The sequence below is a fragment of the Heloderma suspectum genome, chromosome 3, assembly GCF_057233095.1.
Source record: "Heloderma suspectum isolate Gila_16-S chromosome 3, 16-S_ref, whole genome shotgun sequence".
Taxonomy (NCBI): Eukaryota; Metazoa; Chordata; class Lepidosauria; order Squamata; family Helodermatidae; genus Heloderma; species Heloderma suspectum.
Genome location: NC_139460.1, coordinates 21079937 through 21096111, shown reverse-complemented (window position 1 = coordinate 21096111; position 16175 = coordinate 21079937). Strand labels below are relative to the sequence as shown.

At 44.4% G+C, this 16175-nt stretch overlaps 1 protein-coding gene and 7 non-coding genes across 28 annotated transcripts; all 8 read left to right on the top strand.

The window, feature by feature from the left end:
- The first annotated feature begins 105 nt into the window (after window positions 1-105).
- Window positions 106-14970, top strand: TAF1D (TATA-box binding protein associated factor, RNA polymerase I subunit D). Of its 21 annotated transcripts, none has more exons than XM_084842588.1 (15): window positions 106-200; window positions 1933-2085; window positions 2960-3356; window positions 3499-3674; window positions 4719-4773; window positions 5442-5506; window positions 7647-8241; window positions 8635-8682; window positions 9406-9455; window positions 10185-10250; window positions 11572-11609; window positions 12496-12570; window positions 13223-13276; window positions 14165-14257; window positions 14703-14970. In XM_084842588.1, exons 2-7 carry the CDS (start codon window positions 1952-1954, stop codon window positions 7687-7689), a joined length of 870 nt encoding a protein of 289 aa, XP_084698714.1. In that variant the 5' UTR covers window positions 106-200; window positions 1933-1951; the 3' UTR covers window positions 7690-8241; window positions 8635-8682; window positions 9406-9455; window positions 10185-10250; window positions 11572-11609; window positions 12496-12570; window positions 13223-13276; window positions 14165-14257; window positions 14703-14970. The 21 variants fall into 21 exon arrangements, 19 of the variants coding, with proteins under 19 accessions (XP_084698714.1, XP_084698720.1, XP_084698719.1 ...); XM_084842594.1 differs by having other exon boundaries at window positions 14162-14257; XM_084842593.1 differs by having other exon boundaries at window positions 106-136; window positions 7647-8682.
- LOC146349407 (small nucleolar RNA SNORD5) lies at window positions 7151-7226 on the top strand. The gene has a single exon (XR_014789737.1). It is a non-coding gene; the product is annotated as a small nucleolar RNA SNORD5 (small nucleolar RNA).
- LOC146349406 (small nucleolar RNA SNORA40) lies at window positions 8936-9060 on the top strand. The gene has a single exon (XR_014789745.1). It is a non-coding gene; the product is annotated as a small nucleolar RNA SNORA40 (small nucleolar RNA).
- LOC146349405 (small nucleolar RNA SNORA8) lies at window positions 9533-9671 on the top strand. The gene has a single exon (XR_014789734.1). It is a non-coding gene; the product is annotated as a small nucleolar RNA SNORA8 (small nucleolar RNA).
- LOC146349404 (small nucleolar RNA SNORA1) lies at window positions 10337-10471 on the top strand. The gene has a single exon (XR_014789730.1). It is a non-coding gene; the product is annotated as a small nucleolar RNA SNORA1 (small nucleolar RNA).
- On the top strand, window positions 11831-11904 carry LOC146349403 (small nucleolar RNA Z40). Its single transcript, XR_014789727.1, has one exon. It is a non-coding gene; the product is annotated as a small nucleolar RNA Z40 (small nucleolar RNA).
- On the top strand, window positions 13027-13157 carry LOC146349402 (small nucleolar RNA SNORA18). Its single transcript, XR_014789733.1, has one exon. It is a non-coding gene; the product is annotated as a small nucleolar RNA SNORA18 (small nucleolar RNA).
- LOC146349401 (small nucleolar RNA SNORA32) lies at window positions 13826-13946 on the top strand. The gene has a single exon (XR_014789725.1). It is a non-coding gene; the product is annotated as a small nucleolar RNA SNORA32 (small nucleolar RNA).
- Window positions 14971-16175: the final 1205 nt, after the last annotated feature.

Genomic DNA, 16175 nt, shown 5'->3' with positions numbered 1-16175 from the left:
GCCACCCAAATCCCTTCTTCCCGTCAGCCGCAGGAAGGGCGCGCGCGCCCAAACTCTCGCGAGATCTGCAGGCTCACTTAAGCGGCCCGGAGGCGGTTCTACGGCCTTGTTGAACAGCGGGAAGGGACGGGAGCGGGTGAGCGGCGGGAATCCGTCGGCATCCGCCTGGTTCTGGCTCTGGGCTGAGTGAGGCTTATTGGGTAAAGACGGAAAGGTGCTAATGTGGGATGTGGCCAGGATATTGGGTGCTTAGTGGGACGTATTGGGTTTAAGAGCGCGGCTCCCGTTTCCCTCGCCCGTCCGTTGTTTCCTATGAGCGGGTTAGGGGGTTTAGGCCTCGGCCTGTTTGGTGGCGAGGGTGAGATCCTGCTGCAGTGAGCTGCCTTATACTGAGTCAGACCATTGGCCCGTCGAACCCAGTATTACCGACACTGACTGGCTGCGGCCCTCCAGGGTTTCAGGTCCTGTCTGGAGAAGCGGAGGATTCGAACCTGGGACCTTCTGCGTGCAAAACGGGTGCTCTACCACTAAGCTGAGGCCCTTCTGATGCTGAATTGCGGCCGATGCCTATTCTTTACTCTCCTCCCCTACTCCCTCGTTAAGAGAACTGGTAGATGCTGTATATGTGTCTTATTTTATTGTACTTAGATTCTGTCTTTCCTCTAAAGCAGGGGTGGGCAACTTGGTGGCTTCCAGATGTTTTGGACTATAACGCCCAGTATCCCCAGCTAGCATGACTAGTGGGATGGGAGGTGTAGTCCGATGCACCTGGAGAGTGCCAGGCCGCCTACACCCTGCTCTAAGGAGCTTGGGAAGGTGTACATGGTTCCCCCCCCCCCATTTTATCATCACAACAATCCTGTGAGGTAGATGGGCTGAGAGATCATGACTGGCCCAAGGTCATTGCCTTCACGACTGAGTGGGGATTTGAACCTGGGTCTCCTCAGCCCTACTGTGATATTCTGATTGCGTTGCCCTGCTGGTTTTCTCCTTCGTTGGCTTACTTCAAGTCTTTGGCTGTTGCTAGGGAAACGCATGGTTGAGGGATCCCTTAAGGCAGTGTGAGATGTTGGGAGTTGTAGTCCCAATACATCCGAAGGGCACCAGGTCAGGGAAGGCTGCTGTAAAGATACTCTGATACATGGCCTCTTCTTGAAAGTCTCAGAAGGATAAAAGTTAAGAAGTGTGTTTTGGCTCACTGTATGCAGTCTAATTTTTTCAAATACTCCTTGGTGATAGAAGGGTAAATTTTATTTAATCCTCTTCATGGCATGCTGAAAAGAGCCAGCATGCATACAGAAGATGTGTGTACGTTGAGAAATGTTTCATATTAATTTGTGTGGAGTACAAGCCCATGATGTTTGCATATGTGGCTTCAGGGCTGCCCCCTTTCAATAACTAATGCTTTGAGTTGGTGCATGGATACAGACGTTGAATAAGATTATTGCTGCAGTTGCATATTTATAGCTGTTTCTTGCTTTTGGTTGTGTGGTAACTAGCCCCATTCATCACACGTATTTAATATCTTCCTCTTCAATACAAAGTGGCTTACTGCAATTAAAACTAATAAAATCAATAAGAGTATTAAAATAATTTGGCAGAGCAGCCAAAAAATCTCTACATTCAAGTAGATTGCTTGTCTTCTTTGTTTCATGGTGCTGGGCAAGAAAAGTCTTCACCTGGTGCCAAAAGACTGTGGAGTTCTTAGAATGTTCTTAGACTTCCTCGAGTAATTGGAGATCTATTCACTTTTTAAAACCCGCTTCGGAGATTCTGCTCCTTAAGGGCACAGTACTATACATGTTTTAGACAGAAAAAGGTCTACAACTCCCAGCATGCCCCCTTTTTCTGTCAAAACATGTATAGGATTGTGCCTTATGATGACTTTGCTTTAGCAGGAAGTTAATAAGTGTGCCATTCTCTCTACACTAGTGCAAACTAGAAGCAGAGCATGGCTGATTCTGATGAAATGGAATGCTCGGTAGACGATGAGGGAGAGTTCACCAGTGGCCACTCCTCCCAAGATTTCCCACAGTTGGAAACTTTCTCAGATGGAACTTTTCCTGACAATCAAGATTCTGCAGTGTGAGCACTTATATATATTTTGTATCTGCATGTTTTGTAAAGCAGGCCTGCGTTGAAGATTGCAGTTTAGCATTTCATTAAATGACTTCCTTTAGTGTAAAAATTGCAGACATAGCTATCTCATGTCTGAAAAAGATAAAACTCAGTTTTAACAAGCTGTTAAAAGCACACAGGTTTGTTTAATATCATACCTTTTTACCCAGTGGGTCCACAGCGACAACAGTCCAGTAATTATCAGTACAGAGCAGTGGTTTAAAAGTAGGTGCAGGAGACAGTTTAGAAAGAGACAACATTGAAAGAATACAACTTGTTCCTTAAAGGCTAATGGGAACTTGACTCTGTAGAGGAGAGCATTCTCCAGTTGAGATGCTGCTGCTGAAGATACCGTACTTCTTGTGGTTGCCAAGCTAGCCCGACGAAATGGGTGCCTTGCCTGAAGATGTTCTCAGTTGGATATATGTACACTCTTTGAAAGGACTTGTCAAATCTGATGTAGAGTATAACGTAGGGTGTGGAAATGCAGGCCCAGGGGTCAATTCCAAACCTCCCGGGGTCCCAGTCTGGACCTCTGGGTTTCTCAGATGGCCACACCCTTTCCCCAGACTGTTGGGTATTTTTCTTGCTTTTGTAAAGTTTTTTTCCATTCTGAAAGGTTAAAATGCCTCTCCTAAGGCTTCGTTACTGGCAGTAAAAGCTTTAATGCTGGTGTTTTTGGCCTTACCTCTTTTGCCTTTGGCCCTGCCCACTACTGGAATGCGGCCCCCAAGAATGTCTCTAAAATGGAAATTGGGATGAAAGAAGTTCAGCACTCCGGTTGTTAAGGATTTATTAACAGCACCACCAAAGAGTAACTTTGCTTTTGTTGCTTCAACAGGACTAACTCTGGCCCGCATTTGCTGAAGCACTCAAGAAAGAAAGTGGGAACTCCAAGTTCAGCAAAGCTTGCTAAGTATGGCCAAACGCAGGGTGGTCCTTCAGTTGGCTCTGTGAAGTCTGGAGGTCAGTTTAAGTTGCCTAAACCTAAAATTGACCTCAGAGCCCTCTTTGACTACCACTTCCGAAGGAAGCAGTATAGGAACCACAGAAGGTGGAGACCAAATGAGAAAAAAGCTAAACGCAAGACTCCACAAGAGTGTACGAAGGCATCGTGGAAAAGGACCTCAAAGGATGAGCGAAAAAGGCAATATAAAGAGAGGGGCTTTCAGTTTCCTTTTGTAGAGAGATGCTATGGAAGGAAACACCTTCCTTTAAAAATGGTGTGTCTGTATGAGGTATGTTAGGCTTTCTGAGTGGCAGTCTTAATTAAAAAATTATTTGCCATTGGAAAGCCCTGTTGGTGTATTACATAACAAATTAAATTGGCTGGTATCTTCCGTCCTAGTTTTTGTTCAGAACAAATCTCTTCTCTCCTAGGAAGCAGCGTTAAAAGGATTCTTCAAATACATTGAAATGCTGAAATACGAACACCACCTGAAGAAATCTCTGATGCAGTTGAATGCTGGGGATGATCTTGAAAAGGAGTGTCTGGAATCACGGAAGCACAAATATCTGGATGATGATGGGCCTCTTTCTCCCATTGAGGAAACAAAGTAGGGATAATCATGCTTTCTCAATCTCTTTATTGCATCTTTCACTCCATTGAAAGTTGAGGCAGGAGTCCAGGGCAGGAATCCGCCGATCTGGATCATCCTAGCATAGCCTTTGCCAACCTGGTGACCTTCAGGTGTATTGGACTACAGCTCCCAACATGCCTCAGCTAGCATTGCCAATGGCTGTGTTCCTGCGGGATGGTGGGAGTTGTAGTCCAGCATCTGGAGGGCACCAGGTTGGTGAAGGCTGTGCTAGGTCATCTTTCCCATCTGTGTTTGTTTTGGTAATTGATCATTTTCAGAAGTTAGATTTTCATACATGCCTGGGTTGAAAATACCATAGGAATTGGTCTCCTTCTCTAGGCAACTATCCCCTTAAACAATACTTTGAGAGAAACAAATCAAGCACCAGGAATAACCTGAAGTTATGTTTGTCAAACTTGTTTAGTGCATTTTCAGAAACATCTGTTAAAGAAAAGATTTTTCCTAATGTGTTCCTGTAATTTGTGTGGAGGAAATGCCCCTAATACTTGTGGTTCAAGTATGGACAAGAACTAAAACTGCCCTCATGTTCAGACTCCCTGAAAGACTCAGCGCTGTGAAAGGAAGAGGATTCTATAACATCCCTTCAATTACCTAGGAATAGATCTTTTAAACAAAGCAGCATACGTGTACTGTAGCCTTCCCCCTACGGCTGTTTTGGACTACAGCTCCCACCATTCCTGAGCATTGGCCGTGCTGGCTGAGCCTGATGGAAATTGAAGTCGAAAATATCTGGAGGGCACCAGGTTGGGGAAAGCTGGTGTAGTGGCAAAGTGAGCTGCAAAACAGGAAGTCCCTGGTTTGAATCTTGCCTCTGCTGCAGTATGGTGAATAATACTACATTCCGTACAAGGGTGATTGTAGGAATTACAATTGGATAATGCATGTGAAGTGCTTTAAATACATGGAAGTGTTATACAGATGTTAATTATTCAGGGCTTCTACTTTTCCTTGTAACATACAGTTATGTAGAGCTTATTTGTGGCAATTACTGTATTTCAGTGGAGATGACCCAAATGAGAATCCTGGTGATGAAGACATTGGTGCCAAGATAGTGGTAAGCTTCCTGTGACTGATCACTTAGTGGGCGAGTTCGCATGTTGGGGGTAACAGGGTTTGTTCTTGGCTTCAGATTCTGGCTTGTTAAGAGAGCAACAAGCCAGGATATCCTGGTTTGGATATAATACTAAACAAACTGAACGAGGGTTTCCTGGTTTGTTTAGATGCTCCAGCTGGCAGGAAGAGCTAAGCGTCGTGACTGTGCAGTGTGTACCATAAGAATTCTGGCTTAAGCACAAACCAGCCCGTTGCAATGATATTAAAGCCATTTAGGGTGCGATACTATGCATGGTTAGACAAAAACAAGCCCTACACCTCCCACCATTCTTCAGTCAGCATTCATTCACTCTAGAATGCAGCCTACCAGCAATACTCCTAAACAAGTCTTTTGGGGGTTTTGTGCCATAAAACCCTTTTCCAACCTATTTTGCCAGTATTGATGAACCGATAAACCTTTGTTTTTAATCATGCACCTAGAATGTTTATTGGATTGTACAGATACAAATCATTGTTGTGAAAGCAGCCAGTTAGTATGCGTGCTTGCTCACGAAATATATTTTTGAGATTAAAAACTTGTTCAGTTAGATCTGTTTAATTGCTCTGACACTGTCAGTCTGTTGGGGTCTCTGGGAATACCCAACCTGTGTTTCTCTTCCATTACTATAGGACAAAAGCTGTTTCATATTAAGTAGCAAAATTCCAAAGAAGAAGAAATCCAAGAAGAAGACAACGTGAGTGGGACTGTTTGGGGACTGTGAGGAGAGGGAGAACTATAGAGATTCAGTACTGAATACTTAGAACATTTATAAATGTTAAAAATGCTGCATTCCAGGTCTTGAGCTTGTTCTCATTAATCATAGTTTAAATAAACCAGAGTCCCCCAAGTTCAGCTGTCATGGGAAATGTAGCTCGTTTGTAACTGGAAGCAGAACCTTCTGATAGTGCTGGGGCAATGGGGGTGTGTGTGTCAGCCTGAAGCTTGCTGTAGCTAATTCAGCTAGAAGGAAATCATAGCTTCTTGTTGCATCTGAATCGGACCAGTATCTCATAACCCATCTTCTTGCTCCCAGCCACATTGGAGTAGGAAGGTGTACAAGATGGGCAGGTGTGGTGGTTTCAGATCCTAGAGCCTGTAAGCAAGCCTTCCCCAACCTGGAGATGTTTTGGACTCCCAATCCCATCATCCCTGACCAGTGGCTAGGAATAATGGGAGTTGTAGTCCAAAACATCTGGGAAGGTGCAAGCTTGGGGGAGGCATTGGTTGGACATTCCTTCTAAGACCTTCCTGATTTACAAGTGCTTTTACTGAGACAAGTGCAGATGTTAACATCCAAGTTTCACTAGAGCAGGTTGTTTTCTACCATTCTTGGTGCCTTGTGGTGTGACATTATAATAGGGGGTTTTTTTGGGTAGGCCTTAACTGATATTTTATGGATTAATTTTAATGTGGTGAGCTGCTTTGGGAGCCAGTGTTGCTGAAAAGTGGGACGGAAATGCCACAGCTCTACTGTTGGTGTTTTAAGGTAAATGTGTATAGACATTAACGGAAAAAACAGTTAAGTGTTGAGAAACCAGGCTGTTCAAAAAGTAGTTGCCTGTACAGAAAACAGGAGCTATGTTAATTTATACACAATCATTCTGCACATTTTGGAGTCTAACCTGTTTAGTAATACTCCCTTGTGCATTGCGTTTGGCCAACCACTGAAAATGGGTGCCGTTTGGCATTTCCTGAAAAGTAATTGCATTCCTCGGTGTGTTACTCAGTTGTGGCCTCAACCCCAACACCTTAGTATATTAAATGTTCCCCCTGTGCTAGTTTTTTTCTAACACCCCCCCCCCCCAAGCCTGACCATGTTGCAGTAGTTTCACTGCATTTCTAGCATGCAGAGCTGTAGTCTTCCTGAAAGCAGGAGCTGGCAGCAGCAGCACCCCCCCCCCCCCCCGGATTGGTTCCTTCCATACACAAAACATCGGTGGCTTTTATGCCGGCATCTTGCTTCTCAAATTGCTTATCCAGACTTTGACATGATTAATTACTAGTTGTTCCCGTGGTGTCATTGCATATGTCTTATTTTTACTCTGCAGCTGTCTGGCTTCAGGAGTAGTACCTTCAGTTGCAGCTGTCCTGGTATAGCCCCAAATAGGCGTTTTTCCTGCAGTAGTGAGCTGCCTTAAGCACCGTTTTCTTGGCGGAAAGATGGGGTATAAAACAAATAAAAGCATAGATGGGCGGTATCCTCCATCGAATGCTGAAAATGAACATACTGCAGGAAGTAGAATGCAGGCTCTCCCTTCTTGCTACAGTTCATAAACATTAAGTCGGGTGGTAGATTTCACTGGGTAAACAAGTAACGGGATCTAGATTCTGCACAGCAGTTCGTGTGATGACTATTTTTTGGTTCAACTGCTGAGTGATTTCAGAAATGAACTCAAATTAATACTCTGACCAGAACTGAGTGCTGAGCAACTAGGGTTGCTTTCTGCTTGATTGATCACATTCCTTGGGTGCACAAACACTTCCCTTAATGGTTAACGTGAAGACGTATTTCCAGAAAAAGCTCCAGAACATCCTTCCCCCATTCTGGGGCCTCCAGATATTGGAGGACAGCTCGCATCATCCCTGACTACTGGTGGGGGTGATGGGAACTGTTGCCCAAAACATCGGGTGGGCACCAGATTGAGGAAGGCTGCTTTAAAAATTGGCTGCCTGAACAGCTCTTGATGGCTAAATAGACACAGTATCCGTAAGTGACTCCTGCTTGTACCTTAACACCTTCATAAGAAGGTAATGTTGAAAAGTAGCCTCTAGAGAATTCCAGCAAATGCTAAAAGTTGCTGTATGCCTGATGTGCTTTTCTCTTTCCACACCAGCAATTGTGAAATGAATGATCTCGTGATACCACTCCTTAACTGAGGCTCCAAGACCATATGGGACCAACACTTGTCTGTGACACCAGATTGTAGAAAGAAAGATCACTTTAGTTGGAATCTGACTGCAGAACTGTTTGCAATCTCATTGGCCTTGAACTAAGTTCCTGGGCTTGGAAACCCCCATTCATACCTGTGGACTCTTGATGGCTTGCTGGTAGATTTATTCAGCATGCACCTAGCTGCTCAGCTTTCGTTTCTGTCCTCTTTTCCTTGTTGGAGACTCTGGGTAATAGAGAACAATCCTGCCCTGCTTTCTTGTTTTCTTGGACATGTTGGAGTTCAGAGGCAATGGTGAACTGTTTATAGCCATCCAGCTTGGTGTTTGGCACACAGGTATCCTGGTCAGTGGCTCAACCTCATCTTCAAATCTAAGCTGATGACAAGGGCTGTGGGAAAGCCGGAACAATAAACTGAAATCACTATGCCAATCGCAATCGGTGCATCTGAAGAACTGCAGGAGGTTACCATGATCCAGCTAGGAGCTTTAACGGAGTCCATATCCTTGTACTTGCTAAATGGAGAGGCTCTGGCAGTGGTGTGTTCTTTGTAGGGTTTCACTCCCTCTCCATATACTTTGGTAGTGGCCACCTTTTCTAAATACTTGCAACAGGGTTGCTGCAACCCTTTCCACCTGATCTATACTAAATTGGCCTAGTCTTGTTTTTGAGTGAAGGTCTTAACTGACATGCTTTCTTGACAGTATTTTAAAAGCTTAAGTGGCTGGCTCACCTCTAAGCCCTCGGCATTTAACGTGACCTGGCTGCTGACAGGAACAGAACGGGAACTTGACGAAGGCTTTTGGACATGGCATATATAGTTTATGGTGCAATATGGCTTCTTTGGACTGGATTAAGTTCAAGGACCAGAGTTCCCCCTTCCCTGGTGTAAATGCAGCTGCCATAAAATACCTCCCTGTCTTGCTTTACAGTAGGACTTCATTTGATCTGGAAAATGATTTGGCTGGCTGATGCAAGATGTAAGTTTGTGTTAAAATTCCTAAGAAATGTCTGTTTCTGATTCAACAAACTGGGTGCTATTGTGCTTCTACAGAGTTCATTTGGCCACAAGGAAGGGAAAAGGAATGTAGAGATTGTATGACTGAATTGGTCAACTATGGAAATATAAGAACTTCATGGCTGGGTGACCAGCCAGATGGGCAATTAATAACTTAAATAAAAATAAATGTTTGTAGTATGTTCCAACAAGTATGTTGCTTTGGTGTACTTGTCAGCATAGCTTCAGGTTTTGGCTAGTCTTGTAGACAAAAAACCACGGAGCAAGTGCTAAGAATAAATTCTTCTTTGCAACCCACAGTTGATTTGTATTGGCTGTGTTACTTAAAGGAAGGAACATAACCATAGAAACAGTGCCATGAATACTGCCCTACTTGAATAGCACAAGTTGACTTTTCTGGAATCCCATGAAGCCTGCAGGCAGCTAGAAGAAACTAATTTCCAAGCAGAGGGCACAGGCACATAGATGATAAATGTCTTAATATGTGGTAGGCGGTAATGTGTGCTGTTTTTTGTCGACCAGTCTGTAGCAATAGTTATCAAACTACTACTGTTAACTATTGCTGTAGTAATAGTTATCAAACTAACGTGTGTTTCAGTATATTGCACAAGTACCTTAGATATTCTGAAGAATGTCCATGAAACAAGGCTGTATCTAAGACTCAGTGTTTCCAAATTCTTTTCAGCATTCTTGGACATAAAGGTTGGGAAAGATCCCCTGGATTGGGTCAGAAAGGTATGTTAACGTTAATGTCCTGCGTCAGGCTATGAACCAGTTTAGGATGTTTTAGTGGGTAGAGAAGTAGCGCTAATTGCACTGTATGGTATCTGCATCCAGCAGCCTATTCCTGATGGCATGTTCAAAAAGCAGTGCAACATCAACTCGGCATGTGGCATCGTTGGTTCTCAAGCTGCTGTGCTTGCTAGACCTGGTATTTTTGTTGAAACAGGTAGCATCAATTGGTTGAGACTTCCCCAACCTGGTGCCCTCCAGCTGTATTGATCTACACATCCCATCACTCCCAGCCAGCATGACAGTTTTAGTCCAATACACTTTGAGAGCATTGGGCAGGGGAAGGCTCAATTAACTGAAGGATTTGTTTATTTTACTATATTGCTATATTATGTTTCTGCGTTTCCCAATAACCAAAGCTCTTTAGACGGTTCACAAAAACGTTGTAAGACGCAGTGATTTGATTCCAGTGTAGTCTTTGATGCCAGGGTGGCTGTTCAAAGTTCCCCTATAAGCGCATCACAATGGAGACCTTACATTTTGGAATACATTATCAAAGTACTCTATGGCGATTGATGTCGTACGCTGGAACTTCCTGGCACCAGAACAGTTACCCTGAAATTATGACGTCCCCATGCAAGTGTGTTTTCTTTATTGTACCAACCACTGGCTGACTGCATTATGCAGTCTAATTTGTCCATGAAAAACTTATAAAATGTTTATATCCTGAAGATTTCCTTATGAGATGGCCTCTTAAGATGCAGCAGCAATCATGAAAGCAGCTACTCCATTCTGAAGGTAATGTGTGTCTTTTATTCTAGGGGTAATACTGAGAAGTGGTGGGGAGCCATTGGCGTGTTGAACTCCCACTCAATTGGAAACTCTGCCTCGTTGGTGTGGTAAATGTGGGCACATGCCATATTGTGTCTGAACTAAGCAATGAGGCTACAGAAAACACAGGTTATGCTTCCATCCTTGTAAGACAAATTACACTGGTGACAATGAGACCTGTAATAAGCATGTCTGGAGGTCTGTGTCAGGTGAATGGAGATACAGGAAGTAAATCGGGCATCTCAGTGTTAAAGTATCTAAGCAAACTTAGTGCTAAAACTATTCGAGGATGTCAGATTCTGTTCCTAGAACTGGAATAGGGGAAAGTCGAAAGCCATCAAGCTCTGCCCCAAGCAGGACTGTCATCTCACCAGCTCTCCACAGTTCAGGCCTTACCACTCATACTGTGCTGTCCCTAAGAGGGTGAAGGCGCATGATCAGGCCAACTTGTATTTAGCCACTCGCCTGGTCACCAGAGGCAACAAGCAGGTGAGAGTGGCTTGTGAGCACAGAGGAGTGCTCCTTAGCACAGCTCCTTCTATTTATGCAGGGGGGCGGGGGGGATGCTTCCTCTGTTCCCAGTGTAGAAACCAAGGGGCTGCCACTCCCTCCATCCCTTAGGAATCCCCCCTGCATTTCTGTGCTCTCCATGGCAGAGGGGAAGCCCTTTCTGCTGTGGCCAGCATAGAAATGGAGGGAGCAACGTATGTGGATCAGCAGCGGCCTCCGACCCTGGGGGCGACCTTACCAGTGCAAGACGGAAGGAGTGGTGAGGAGCAGATCTCCTGCTGCTGCCCCTGCCCTGCTTTTGCGGCTGGGCAGCCAATTTCATGGGAAGTGGTGGCTGAACGACACATGGGATGTGTTGTACCACATTTCCGACCTCCCTGCCCCAGCCCACCCCCAGGAATGCCCTGTTTTTGCTGCTCTGCACTGCTTTCTAGAGTGTGGGGCCAATCTGTACTGCCTGGGGGAGGGGTTAGTTCTCTGGGAACCGACCTATCCTATGGCTGTCTAGCTGCTGACCAGCGGCCATAGGATTGCGCCCTTAGCCTGCTTTTTTTTTTTTACTCATAAGAACTCTCCCTCCTCTCCCAGTCCCTCTTACAAGTAAAAAGCAGGTTAGTAACTGTTGCGGGCATATTGACATGCAAGGCAAACCAAGTCAATGGTGGTTTGTTTTGCATATGAGCAATATATGTGCTTGAAAGTTTAAAAAAAATGTTTATGCCAATAGATTGGGCCATAAATGGAGCTTTACTGAATTGTTACCTCTTTGTTTTTCAAGGAATCCAGATAATGAGCATCTGTCTCCTAAATAAATTGGTAAGAAGCTGATACTGTTAATTCTGAACATTGCTAATGGGAAGACTCTGGGATTGATAATTCCCTAATCATAGGTTGCTGCTTGTCTTCCTTCACTGTATAAAGGGAATTGTGCGAATATGTCCTAACCCTGTCTACAGGAGAGGTTGAACTTTAAAGACTCCGCTTGTGTCAAAATAGGGAAGAAATGTATTCTTTTCATAGTAGAGGCTATGGTAAGGAGTTGTTGTGATGATTGGCAAGGTGTTCAACTGCTCTGAAAAGCATGAATGATAAACAGCCATTCTGAACATGCTGATTGACCAGCTAGTCTATGTGAAATAGCTAGCTGGCTGTTTGATTATTTGTTCTGTGAAGGAAAACGTCCTGGAACTCTGCATAGCCAAACTGGGACTAGGACAAGTTGATGTGCTGCTATGTAGGTCGGAGTGAGCAGAAGGTAGACCTCCAGGTTTTTTGGACTTCAATTCCCATAAGCCCTTGCCAGCATGGTCAGTGGTCAGGAATGCTTGGAGCTGAAGTCCAAAACATCTGGAGATTCACCTTCTGTCCCCCACCCCTCCTGTAGATCTCAGACCTATGGCAGATAAGTTACAAATGTGGTGTTCTTCCGTGGGAACCCTGAACAAACTCTGGAGTTCTTCATTGCCTTTCAAGGGGGAAAGCTCTAATTTACCAGCCTGCCTCTTGTTTCAGGAGTTCAAGCTGATGCACTGCTTAAATATAGCAGCTGTTTGCATACGATTTCTTCTTGTGGATTGGTCTCTTCAGAGTAGGGCTGGGCATAGTTGGTAAAGAGCAGGAGTTTCGAATAAGCAGGTTCTGCAGAAACATCTTTGTAATGACCTTGCTTGATGTATGTTCTTACGTGGCTGCAAACTGGCAGCTGGCTCTTCCAGGTAGGAAATGCGGCACAAGTGCAATGAAGCTGCTCCAGCTGGGGAAACGGCTGCGTATCAAGGTATGGAAACTTGTTTTAGCTTAATCTTTCAAGCCTAGGGGGTGGCAATGGTGGCTGGCAATGATGGGAGTTGCAGTCCGCAACATATCCACAGGGCGGCAGTTTGGGGAAGGCTGCTCTGGGGTTATAGCTGTACATCCCAAGAGCTTACTAGCCAAAATGCAAGATCGCAGAAAAGGTTGTTATTAGTATTTATTACATTTATATGCTGCCCCGTAGCCTAAGCTCTCTGGGGAGTTTACAATAGTTAAAAGCATTAAAATACAATACACAAAGTTTAAAAGCCATTTACGTAAAAGCACACAGACAATATACACAAACAACGTATAACTAAAAACAACTTTGAACCATCAGTCATAACTGAAGACATTCAGGACTGATTAAAAGTCATCTTGAGCTACCAGATAGAAAAGGTCAATAGAAACCTATTAATATCTTACAGGCCTTAACAATAATATTGAGGCCTATCCCGATGGCGCCTTGCTGTAGGCTCTTGTCGTTGGAAATGCCTCAGAGAGCAAACTTGTGGTTTCGCTTTACCCACTAAACTATGTGTTAGATTGGTGGGATAAAACTGCAAGACAGTTCTGTATTGGGTGATTTCAACCCACGCTCCTAAGAATAGGCACTAAGAAATCTTGTCTCTCTGCAGGCATAGACATCGTTGTAACCGTGCCAGCGTTGCTGAAAATATGTTCATGAAAAGGTAATGTCCTTAAGTCTTTGTATCTGTAACCTGCTGAGCTTGGCACAGCTTTCATAAAATGCTGTGGAAGAAGTAGCATGAATGTACGAATGGTCTTGGTCGTAGAATAACAAAATTGCCAATCGCTGGGGAGTGTTATGAAGGTGGTTTAAAAACCTTGCTTAGTAACAAGATACCTCCATTTCCAGAACACCAGAAATAAACTGGCTCATCTGTAGGCAGAGTTCTGGGCTTGAATCAGCAACCCCACTTGGTTGACTAGTAGTCTTTATGGCTGTGTGCCACTCAAGGATAAAGTGGGAAGACTGTACTACTATTGTAATAAATAAAGCTCTCTGGCGGAAGTGCAGGATGAGAAATAAATGCCAGTTGTCTACATTTTTTCTATGACATAACCAAAGTATATTAAATAGAGTATTAGCCACAGCAGCAAACCAGTCATCCATCCTCCATCACTCTTCAGTTCTTTACCTCAAAGCTGGTACCCAACAGCAACAAACCATGGCGGTGTAAAAAGTATGCTTTAAAACGACATTGGGATAAGTTACCTGGTCTCTACCAAGGCTGCTAGGAAATGCCATTTCTGGTATGCTGTGGACGTGACCGGAAAGTAACTCCTCCAGATTTTTGTTTTGCTACTCTGGTAGCTTCAGATCTGCTGGAAACATTTCGCAAAAGCCAGGAGTGGAGGCCTGTAGTCTGAGAGCTGTAACCCAAAGAACCCTGTAGAGACCTGTACATACTTGTCACCAATGCCTTGTGACATTCCCCATTAGATTGGTGAGGCCCTGCAGACAAATCTCCACTAGATCCTCTTCAGGCTGCTGAAAGTTCAGTTTCCTAGAGTTGCTTAATGCTAACGTATGCGCTAACCCTGTTTTCCAGCAGCTATCGGCAGTGAGTCAGTACCAGGAAATGCATGAGAAATTCTGAAACGGAATGTGCAAGACAAGCAGGAGTGGGCTTCAGATGGTGCTAGAGGTAAAGCTGGATGCTATTGGGACCCCTTCTCAAAAGGTCACTTCAAAGAGGGCTGTATTGTGTTGAACAAACAGCTCTTAACGCAGTGACCTAATATGGAAATCCTCTGCAGGATATCAAGGGTACTTAGTGTGCTCTGTGGTCTATACCAGAGGAGACATGCTGTTGAATCTCAAGTATTTGGACAGATGCTTTGCAGGGGAATTCGGGGTGGCACTGATTACATTTGAGGCTCCTCTTCTGGCAGGGTGAGCTTGTGTAACAGTTTGACAGGGAAAGGGCGCTGTGATCAATTTCAACTGCTGCTGTGGGAAGCGGAGGGAGTATTGGTAATCAAACCTGTTCAGAAATCTAATTTTACAAGGGAGAAATGCGGGTTCTAGCTAAGTCTAACAGCCATTACACCACTCTTCTACCTTCTAAAAATGTAATGCTTCTGTTCTAGGTATCGAACCATTGGAGAATACTGGAAGCATAACTTGAAACAGGCGCGGTTGCTCTTCTATCTAATATTCTGGCATAAGAACAACTCTTGAAAACCTCCTGATGAATTGACTCATCTACCATTTTCTTACTAAGCTTCGAATGTATGACTTAGTAACCATTGACAAGCCTGGCATTGCTCACTTGCAGTGCTTAAGCAGCTGTGTAACACACAAGCTTCATGGGAATGGTCTGGTTCCCTACATAAACAAAGCTTGCCCATATTCTAAGTTTCTCGTGTCCTCCCTTTCTCTCACATACTTGGGTACCTCTGCCTCCCTGTGTGCTTTCTGTAAGGCATCACACAATCAGGGAGCCACTATTAAATGTTTTTGGTTCAGTTCATGTTCAGCTTCCAATACATTAGCTTTCGTTCAGGTCGGTAAAGTTTTAGTAACCAGCTATTTCAGGGGTGGGAGGAAGGTAGATCTGGATCTACTGATCGATCTGTCATTTGCAGTAGATCCTGCTCCCTGTTGGTTTAACAATAGCAACAACAAAAAGCTGTTTTCCCTTCTACATGAGGCTCTTGAAATGAAGAAAGCCTGGGATAACCCAGGAGCAGACTTGTGTGTGAAAGGACTGTGAGCTCAGTTCGGTTCTGACACTTAAAAACAAACTCCTGGACTCCAAATGCTCAGAAGGACCCTGTGCTTTCTAAGTGTCTGTCTTTTTCACCCAGCTCTGGTTGGTGGATTTTTGGGTTCTAGTAAAAACAAAGTAAATCCAGCAAGCCTGAGGTTTGCCCAGCCTTGACTAGTTCAGTTCTTATTCATAGCATTATTTATAGTTATTTGGACAGTGGGGTAGAGCAAGCTAATGGGTCTAAAACTGTTGCAACCAGTGTCAGCAATAAGTACAATTAAGTGCATGAGACATACACTTCATTTTGTACTGTTAAATTTACTGGGCAGAGCTTTAATCCACTAACAAGTGCCCCGGAGATTCCCCCCATCTCTTGCTCAATCACATTCACACCCTAATGATGTGTCAGAGCAGGGATGGGCAACTTGTAGGCCTAAGCATTGGAGGGCCACAACTCCCATTGATTATTCTGGCTGGGGTTGATGGGAGTTGTATGCCAAACATTTGGAGGGCCATAAGTTGTCTGTCCCTGTGTTAGGTGACTGAAGGTGAAAGGTAGCAGAGTCTTGCTGCACTCACCACCCCCTGACCCATTATCCTAAGAGTTTCCTTTATTACATAGGGTAATTCCCCCGCTATACATAGGGAGGGAAATAAAAATGAGAATACCTGGCATAAACATTAAGGGTGTTCAGAACAATTCCGAGAGAAGCAGGAACCCAAAAGGCAGCTCAGAAGTGGAACAGTCCAGTGCGCCTCCCCTACAAGCCCACTGCCTAGGCTAAGGGATCCCAACTTGCTCACCTCTGATTCTCACTGCTCCACCATGCTGTGCTCTGCCTGGGGCCCT